We start from the raw sequence: 9,846 nt of genomic DNA, 5'->3' as shown, positions 1-9,846 counted from the left end.
TGAAAACCTAAAATTGATCAGCAGCTCCCGATACTGGATATCAGCCAACTCACGCTTCAGTAATCCATGAATGCATCCCATCACAATGGTGAATATTGGTAATATTGTTCCAGAGACATCATGGAGACATCAAAGTGTGTTCAGTAGCCTGTAGCAAAGAAGCTGAAGGAGTATATTACCTTACAGTAAATTACCTCTCAAATGGCCCCCAAGATGTTGCTCAAAAGGATGAATAGCAGTTGACAGAAAATTCTCTCCCATCTCAATATCCCATTTTTGTTGAGATCATGTTATTAAATCTTCTGGGTGGTTTCCTTGAGTACAGAAAATGCCATGCTTTCATGTGTTAATTAATGTGCAAGACCCTGGGCCTCCAGAAAATAAGTAAGTGGATCATAAAATGGTCCTGTGGTTGGGACTAGCACGGAAAAGCTCAACGAGAGTGTGAGCTAAGCGAGTTCAGGCCAGAGAACCCAGAGGATCAGACTCCCTCTGTGCTGACACTTTGCTCCTGGTTAGAGAGAAAATTTCAGGCTGCCTGGAGCACCAGAAAGACAAGACACTGGACCTTCAAAAACCAGCTGAACAAGCACATCCCCAGGACAGAGGGCAATAAGATTAATAAGGAGTCTCTTGTATTGGGCATTGAATGCATGTCAGGCACTGTGAAAAACATTTACCATACATTATCACTGGTTATCCTTATAAATATCCCTTTCTACAGACGAGGACTCCAAAGCTAAGATGGAAAAAAAGGGGGTAAAGTACCTTGACCAAAGTAAGCACAACTATTAAGTCACGGCCTGGGGTGTATCTGTAGGTATATTGTTATAAAATCAGTTCTGTGAATTGCCTAAAATTATAACAAAGAAGGGCATGAGTTAAAGCTTTAAGCGTGTGTTAGAAGGTGAATTGGTTCTCAGAGAGAAAAATATCTGGAATGCTGTGTAAAAACCATCAGTCAATACAGCCCTTTGGCTCGGTTTCTAAGCAGAGCTGGGGCAAAACTACTTGTTACAAAGGAAATTTGTAAGATGCTTAATTAAGGTTTCTGAAATTCAAACTCTGAGCACACACAGAGGCTCAAGAGTGGTTAAGTGTTTTGCTCTGAAATTCAGCCTACCAGCCAATCTGGCTCCAAGGCCCATCTCCTTTTGTTTGCACCAAAATGACGAAAACAAACCTGCTTTTCTCGCCTGGTAGTAGCACATTCTGGAAATCCCCTTAAATCTGCTTATATAGATATAACTCATACTTGTTAATGGTTGTATAATAATCCTCAGAATGGCTGCACTGCCAATGTATCAGTCATTCCTCAACTGATGCATACTTGCTCTGTGCCCTAATTTGCCCAATATGAATGTTTCTGTGATAAACACACTTGTACATATTTCATCATGTCCTGGGGTTCTTATTTCTCCAGGACTCACTACCATTCCATCCCTGCCCCATATACAAATCTGTCTCCGTCAACTCTTCACTTTATAAGGACCCAAAGGACCGTTTGCTAAATTTGTTGTATTGACTCAGGACAACTTAGTAATCATTGTTGTCATTTATTAAACAACAGGGGCATATCCAAACGCTTTCCAATTCTCCCTAAATAACAGCCTAAGGCTGACGGTTTTTGTTGGCCTGTATCTCATAATTATTTTTATTTAGAGGAATTTGGTAGTGGTGGGGTTGGGGTGGGAGGTGGCGTGTGGACGGTGCGAATTGACAGAAACAATTTCCCTACACCAAAATACAGGTGTTTTCATTCTCTATGCCCCCAAACACCCTCCCTGCAGCGATGCAACGAGCAATTCATGGGAAGAGGCTTCCTTACATAGACCCCTGTTTTTGGTGTTTTGATTTACTTTTGTGTGTAGAGTTGATCTGTCACTCTTCCCATTGGTGTCCTCCCCCCTACCCACCCCCAGTCCTCTTCCTTCTTCCTTCTTTTCTTCTCTTCTCCTCTGCTCTCTGAACTGCATTCCCACTCCTTCTGATTTCTCCCTCCTGAAAGGAAAAGGGAGATGGGCCACATGAAATAGCAGAGCAGTGCCTACCCCACTCTTTGAAGTTCTCTGCATCTGAACCTCTCTCTCTTTTGAAAGCTCCACTGAGAAATTATCAGCAGGCGAAGTCCAAACCCAAGCACACAAAGTTGTTGTCGTCCCATTTTAAACCAACTCCCATGCATGTACAGCTAGGAGCATTGAGAGCAGAGTCTCAATGAGGACATTGAGGCTGGCGATGAAAAGCCTTGGCGAGAAGTTTAGACACGTTTGGACACGCAAGGCCTTAGAGAGGAGTCCTGTTCACTGTCCGGTCCTTCTGAATCTCCTTTGCTGGCTTGTGTTCCCCACCCAACTTCTAAATGTCAGAGTATCTCAGGGAGTAGCCCTGTACCACCTTCTCCTGGCTATACTCTCTCTGGGTGATCCTATTCAGTTTTGTGACTTTAAACCCTAACTGTGTCCTGTTGTCTCAACAATTCTGTTTCTCCAGCCTCTATGGATGACAAGCAGACTTCAGTAACTAAACCTGTGCAAATAGGAGTTCTTGACACACACACCCATCTATCTTTCTGCCTTCTCCAAATCTACCATGCCCACTCTCTGTCTTTCCTATGACCGTACATAGACCTCTGATGAGGATGTCCAAGAAAACACTCTCGTAGTAATCATTCATTTCTTAAGTTTGTTCCCTGGTTGCCTCTAATCCACTCGCAAGTGCTGTCTCTTCCACTTCCAAAACACCATGTGAATCCATGCACTAGTCTCCATATTGAGGCTTCCAGTCTGGGACAAGCCCCTGCTCTCTCTGGACTGGACTACTGCAAGAGCCTCCTAACTGGTCTCCCTGCTTTCCTTTGTGCCCTGCCCACTTGTGATATTGCCCACACAGAAGGGCTAGAGAGAAACCACTCAATAAGCATTAGATTATGCTACTACCTGCTTCAATCCTTTCTCTGGCTCTCCTGAGCCCTCTGAAGAAGAACCAGACTCTTCATCATGGCACCACCCACCACTGCACCTTCCTCCCTTTCTTTCCTCTATCCCCTCTCACACTGGGCTCCATGCAACATTGGCACCCTTTCTGCCCCCACTCCCACCCCCAGCACCCTCTCTTTTCTGCCACAGGGCCAGGGGAATTGCTGTTCCCTCTGCTGAGCAGGTTTCCCCCTTGGTTCCTTGAAAGACTGGCAGCTCATCATTGTCCTCAGAAAGGCCTTCCCTGAGCTTCGTGTCTCCCGTTTTGCCACTTTTCTGGGGTTCTAGGCAATACGTACCAAATCACCTTGTTTATATGCCCGAGAGCATTCACAGCAACCTTTAACTGTTTTCATATTCCTTCATCTGTCCATTGTCTGTCTCCCCACTAGAAAATGAGCTCCCCGAGTGCAGGGACAGTCTGGCTGGCAGAATACTCGGTACATAGAAGACCCTCCAGGAATATTTCTTGAATCACTGAATAAATAAAATCAGCAGCACTTCCTCCCACAGGAAAGGAAACTTCCCCTCCCTCTGTTGAGGCTCCACAGGGTTCTTTATTTTTGCCCCTGTCACAGTGTGTAGTGGTCAGAACACATTCCATTTGCAGGTGGCAGAAACTGACCACAAAGTAACTTTAAAAATAAAAAACAAAAGGGAGGTGGAAACTCGACTCCATGGAAGCCCCTGAGAAAGGACTTGGGGAGCAGTCCCAGCTGTGCCCTTGTCTCTTTGGTAGCCCTGTTCCTGTTGCTAGAGCTTCAGGATCCTAGGAATTGTTTTCAGGTTTGGGGATTTGCTAGCCATAGCATGACTTCCCTGAACTTCCTTCTCCTGCTGTTTCACTGATTTCTGTTGGCTCTGTGTACTGGAAACCAACACCAGAGAAGGAGATCTTGTTGAGTCCTGGTCCTCGACTTGGTCTTCCTTGTCATTTCTGTTTCCTAACAATGGGCCGAGAAGCTCTTCTCATCCTCGCCACATCCCCTACCCCTCTGCGAGCATGGCTTCCCCCTTGGCCTCTGCCTTCTCAGGTCCCTCTTGGACACCAACCTGGAAATGGTGAGGCACAGCTTCATCTGTTCCCTGCCTGCAAGCAACCTAGACCCCCAGGAGATGGCTCTTAACAGCAGTGACAGTGATCACCTTGGTCAGGCATGCGCTGTACAGCAGGCTTTTCCTAGGTCTCTGTCCCTTGCCTTTGCTGGCTCTAGCCCTGCCTACAGGCAGAGAGCTGGACTTTGCAAACTGGAGAGGTACATGTCTGTGTATCTGCTTCTCAGCCACCTTGGGATGCTTTCCAGCCAGCGATGAAGAGTTCTCACTGCCTCGCACCCCACAGTGACTCAGTCACTTCCTCAGGTTCACGGTTGTTCTATCATGTATGACGGACAAGATCCAGCCATCACTGCAACCACAGAACACGGCTTTACTTACCCAAACAAGGCAGAGGAGGAGAGGATGAGAGAATATGTGCCGGGCAGGTGAAATTCCATGGCCACCATAGTCCAATCACATAGCACTTACAGTCCTCTGCTGACACTTCTGTTTTCTGTGGGGGCAGGCTGAGCTTTAGCAGAGTGCAGGCATCCTGAGGGAAGGCACTATGGTTTTCTCTTTTTAAATATCTGGCCCCACTGGCTCACGGTAAATGTGAGACCCCTGTTTATGGAATGAAAAGGGACAGAGGGAAGGATTGTTCAGACTCTTTTTGAATTGGTCACATCTGACTTTCTTCCTTGTGTTCTGTCAGCCCTGTCTTGGTTTTGTACGTGCGTGTACGTGTAAATGTGCACTTATACATGCACATTGATGTTTAATTTGTACTCATTGTAAAGTTCTGATCATACTGCTTCCCTCCTTGAACACGCTGAGTGGTCCCTGTGACCTTGGGTATACAGTCGAAGCACCTTAGCTTGACTCTCAGGGTCCCACACCTTCCAGCCCTGTCTGCTACCATGTACTCTTGGAGACCATGAGCTCTGGCCCTGCCAGATTATTAGGCATGGCCAGAAGCGACCAAGCATGTGCTCTCATGACAAAGGGCTGTGGGCACAGACTGATCCCTCTGCCAGGAATGCCTTCCCTCCTGCCTTGACATGGTGGACTGCTCCTCATGTTTCAGAGCCCACCTCGGGGGTTCTGTCTTTGGTGCAGCCTCACTTAATTGCTACCCAGAAGAGTTAGTGGCTGGTTCTCCTTTCTGGAGGAAGTGGGACTGTAGCTTCTGTTACACTCAGCTCTCATGGTGGCTCCCTTGTCTATACGCCCAGCATCTGGCTCTGTGTGGCCTCTCTGCTCTCACCACACACACACTGCTCACCTCTTCTCACCCTGCTCCACACCTCCAACACATCGACACTCCCTGCTCACTTAACACATTGTGGGCCCCTTAGCCCCCAGTACCACGTACCTGATAAGCTTTCCATAAATATTAGCCGGTGATCTGGGACCAGGTACTTCATTCTAGAGAGAGCGCTCAGGTTTTGTTTTGGTTTATCTTTTGAACCTGAATATGTACTTCTTGGTCCAGGTTGGGAACCTCAGCGCCTTGAGAGCAGAGCCAAGAAGAAACAAGTGCCTGGCTCTGGACCAGGCCCTGTTCCCAGCCCTGGGTTTGGCTTTCCTCACCTTATCATTGAGGACAGTACTAGAGGCAGGGTGCTCTTGATTCCCCCACTTCCAGACTGCATGTCCTGAAGCCTTGAGTGTATCCTCAAGGCCACCCCAGCCTCTCCTATAAGGTACTTGATTTAATCATTTAACGTTCCATTATGTGGAGAGAGGGGATACAAATAACGCTCCCTTCCAAATCGAACCCTTATCCCTTCGGTCTACAGCGCAGCCCTTTCCCTGGCGCCCTTTTCATAAATATCCAGGCGACCCGAGTGGCTGAGCACTCCCGCCCCCGCTCCCGCTCCCGCCCCCCCCCCCCCCCCCCCCCCCGCCCCCCCCCCCTCCCCCCGCCCGCGGCCCCGCGGCCCCGCGGCCCCGCAGCCCCGCAGCAGCCACAGGGGGAACCAAAGAGACAGAAGCCTTCCCAGCTGCCCGGACGACAGACGCCAACACCCCCCGCCCCCCACCACACGCCGCCCGCCTGCCCGCCCGCGCCCCGCACCCTGCGCGCTAGCCCACGACCGAGCGGCGGCGGCAACAGCAGCTGGCTGCAGGCTGCTGCGACTCGCACGGGCGCGCTCCTGGCAACACCTGCCATCCCAGGTGACTTGAACTCGCCAGTTCGGATCTCCTGCGCCAGCTCCCGCTTGCGCATCGGGTCTGGGTTCCGACACCCACCGGCCCTCCTGCCCTCCCCCGCCTCTCCGTCCCCCAGCTCGTGGGAAGGGAGGTCGCGGCAGCGGCCCGGCGGCAGCGGCGACCGTGGCGACAGCAGCGACAGTGGCGGCGGCGGTGGCGGCAGCGGCTGCGGCGGCGGCGGCGGAGGCTGCGGCGGCGACCGTGGCAGAGGCCGTGGCGGAGGCCTCCGTGGCGGAGGCGGAAGCAGAGGTGGAGGCTGAGGTGGAGGCCGAGGCCTCAATAGAGGAGGCAGCATCCGAGGCCACCCCTGGGGAGGCGGAGGCCGCCCGGGCGGCAACGGCGGTGGCGGTGGCGGAGGGCAGCGCGGCCGAAGCCGCCGCCGCAGCGGAGGCTGCGGGGACCCCCTTGGGGGAGGCGGATGCGGATGCGGATGCGAATGAGGGGGTGGCGGCCGCTGTGGCGTCTGCGGCGGCCGCCGCCGATGCAGACGCGGATGCTGAGACCCGCGGGGGATGTGAGGGGAACCCAGATTTTCCGATGGCCTCCCTGTACGTGGGCGACCTGCACCCTGAGGTGACCGAGGCAATGCTGTACGAGAAATTCAGTCCAGCTGGGCCCATCCTCTCCATCCGCATCTGCAGGGACAAGATCACCCGCCGCTCATTGGGCTACGCATATGTCAACTACCAGCAACCGGTGGACGCCAAGCGGGCCCTGGAGACCCTGAACTTTGATGTCATAAAGGGCAGGCCAGTGCGCATCATGTGGTCCCAGAGGGACCCGTCGCTCCGCAAGAGCGGGGTGGGCAACGTCTTCATCAAGAATCTGGGCAAGACCATCGACAACAAGGCGCTGTACAACATCTTCTCGGCGTTCGGCAACATCCTTTCCTGCAAAGTGGCCTGTGACGAAAAGGGGCCCAAGGGCTACGGGTTCGTGCACTTCCAAAAGCAGGAATCCGCGGAGCGGGCCATCGACGTGATGAATGGCATGTTCCTGAACTACCGCAAAATTTTCGTCGGGAGATTCAAGTCGCATAAAGAACGAGAGGCCGAAAGGGGAGCCTGGGCCAGGCAGTCCACTAGTGCTGACGTCAAGGATTTCGAGGAAGACACCGACGAGGAGGCCACCTTGCGATGAAGACATCCCAGGAGCTAGCCAGCCAGCAGAGCCAAACCTTGGTTCACACCCGGTTTACAACCCCCCACCCCCAGCCCTCCCCCCCCCAACCCCCCGCCAGGGTATTTTTTGATTTGGGGGGCCGGGTCTCCCTCCCTCCCCCTCTCTGCTCCCCCCTTCCTATTTTCTCTCGCCACCTCTCCTCTCCTTCCCTTCCTCTCCCCCGCCCACCCCTACCAAGGGCGTTGTGAATAATCTTACTAATCTGTGCCATTTGTAGGTTAAAGGCTGCCTCTCCTCCCTGTGGTTTGGTTTAAAAAGCATTTTCATTCTCTCTTTGTTTACTGCACAGGTGATACCATTTCATGGTAGAAACATCAGAAAGGAGAAGGATGTTAGATGAGGGAAGAAACAAGAGAGTAATTGCTCCCCTGGTCCTACTCCCCAGAGAGAACCACTTTTACCTTTTTGGTGTGCTGCTTTTCCAGGCTCTCTTCTCTCCCTCTCTCTCCTTTGCTCACCCCCACCCCGCCTTCCCTTTTAACACACTGTTATAGAATGGTTCATGTATGTGGTGTTTCTTAACCTGCTTTTCAGCAACTAAAACCAAACAAAAATCAACCCATTGAACTTCTTTCCATGTTATCAACAGGCTTATGAAACGTCATCTTCAGTGCCTGCAGAGTGCTCCAGTGTATCCGTGGACCTTAACATTTCTGTAATCATTCCCACATCGTTGGACATTCAGGTGGTGCCTAGTTCTTTCCCTGTGTTTAAGACCAACATTGTGTGCTCTGTGCTTTGATGAGTGAATCCTTCCTTGTCAAGCCAAATCTTTGCCAGCATCCCGGTGCGGTGGTCTCCTTAACTGTGGACTTGCAAGATCCACATAGAGACATTTTAAAGACTTTTCCTGTGTGTTGCCAAAAGGCCCTCTTCATAAGCATTGTACCGATTTGCACTCGTGCCGGCCAGCGCAGCTAGTAAAGAGTATGCCCGTTTCCCCTGCATAGTCTCTTGGTCACCGTAATTGATGGTATGTGTGTGTGCATGTGTGCGTGTGTGCCTGTGTGTGTGCGTGCGTGTGTGTGTCTGTGTGTGTGTCTTGGCCAGCTTGTCGGGCTGCAAAGGGTATTTCGCTGTCTTCGGTGGTTCTGCTGCAATCCAACACTGTTTAATACCCCCTTCCTCTGTGCCCACTTCCTGTCCTTTTCCCTTTTGTCAGAAAAGTAATTCAGCGTCATTGCAGGAAAAAAAAAAATAATCACGAAGCAGACAAGTTAACAGAGAAAAATTAATGTCACCCGTAATCGTTTCTGATGATTACTTATACATTCCTGAAACATTTTCATCTGTATCTGCCCCGTATTTTTATGTGATATATATGTGAAATTATTGTATATACTGTTTCAATATCTGCTTTTTCACACATAAATATATATTATAGACATAGATTTATAGATATTCTTGAACTTTCATGTCATTAAATATTCTTCTAAAATAGTTTTCATGGATGTTTAGTGCTCTAATGTGTGATTGGGCTGGATAGAGTGATAGATATATGTACATATTAGATATAGATATAGGGATATATTTGTTTTAAGTAATTGTTGGACATCTGGGTTGTTTCATTTTGTTTTCTTACACAAGCCAAAGCTGCCAACAGGATCACAGTGCACAAACATTACATTCATGTTTATTTCCTGAACAAACGTTCATAGTATAATTGAAGGATGAAAAGATTGGGAGGCTTAAAATCTTTTTTTTTCCCTTCTTTAGTAAGTGACCATTGATAAAGATAGTACCAATTTGCCCTCATAAACTACGCAGATATTGTGAGTGTACCTGGATACCTGTACAGTTTTTGAGACTTGATATTAAATTACTTATAATTTGAGATTTTTTGTTTCTATTTGTTTTATACATTCATCTTTATGCAGACAATACATTATCAACTAAAAGCATTTTTTAAAATATTCTAAAGTTGAAAATCATTCTTGATTCTACCACTTGACGAAAATAGAAAAAACTTTTGAAGCATTTGAGACATACATGAAAATAACTAATACCTCCAAAAATGTAATATAGGATGTATGTTTCATTATGGTATATTTTCAGCATAAGAAATTTTACTTACCATCTTTCCAAATTCTTTAATAGTCTCCTATAATTTTATTTTTACTTGGTGTTTCATTTTACAGATGAACTATAATTTCCAAAATCCTGCCCCTCGATATATTTTTTTAAATGGCTATGACTTTTCCGTAACACATTTGGAGCTGAATGTTTGCTGACATCAGGAAATATTTAATTGCCTTATATACCTTGCTCTCTGCTGCCAAATGCTTCGTCCACAAAGTTTATGCCCTCCAACAGTGTAAGAGAATGCATATTTCCTTTACCATCTCCTTAAGTTAGTATTTTTTTAAGTTATGGGAAATTATTTAGGCTTGTAGTTTTAAAAAATTATTTCGTTTTACAAGTGCGTTACTTT

General features: G+C 48.6%; 1 protein-coding gene and 1 long non-coding RNA gene across 5 annotated transcripts; one reads left to right on the top strand and one right to left on the bottom strand.

The window, feature by feature from the left end:
- Positions 1-1,540: 1,540 nt before the first annotated feature.
- On the bottom strand, positions 1,541-5,891 carry LOC103880769. 2 transcript variants are annotated; one of them, XR_641980.3, is made up of 3 exons: positions 5,392-5,891; positions 4,416-4,640; positions 1,541-2,001 (listed from the first exon to the last, which is right to left on the bottom strand). It is a non-coding gene; the product is annotated as an uncharacterized LOC103880769 (long non-coding RNA). The 2 variants fall into 2 exon arrangements; XR_641979.3 differs by having other exon boundaries at positions 4,416-5,891.
- Positions 5,892-6,426: 535 nt separating this feature from the next.
- Positions 6,427-9,249, top strand: PABPC1L2A (poly(A) binding protein cytoplasmic 1 like 2A). Of its 3 annotated transcripts, none has more exons than XR_001898686.2 (3): positions 6,549-7,414; positions 7,705-7,771; positions 8,005-9,249. XR_001898686.2 is itself a non-coding variant. In XM_009197814.4 (2 exons), the coding sequence occupies exon 1, from the start codon at positions 6,771-6,773 to the stop codon at positions 7,371-7,373; it is 603 nt and encodes a 200-aa protein (XP_009196078.1). In that variant the 5' UTR covers positions 6,427-6,770; the 3' UTR covers positions 7,374-7,414; positions 7,705-9,249. The 3 variants fall into 3 exon arrangements, 1 of the variants encoding a protein (XP_009196078.1); XR_001898685.2 differs by having other exon boundaries at positions 7,705-7,823; XM_009197814.4 differs by having other exon boundaries at positions 6,427-7,414; positions 7,705-9,249.
- Positions 9,250-9,846: the final 597 nt, after the last annotated feature.

This window comes from Papio anubis, chromosome X (assembly GCF_008728515.1).
Source record: "Papio anubis isolate 15944 chromosome X, Panubis1.0, whole genome shotgun sequence".
Lineage (NCBI taxonomy): Eukaryota > Metazoa > Chordata > Mammalia > Primates > Cercopithecidae > Papio > Papio anubis.
This window is presented reverse-complemented; position numbering and strand designations above follow the sequence as displayed.

Bases quoted from the DNA above. Each gene is read 5' to 3' on its own strand.
- PABPC1L2A (XM_009197814.4), top strand. From the start codon at position 6,771: ATGGCCTCCCTGTACGTGGGCGACCTGCACCCTGAGGTGACCGAGGCA.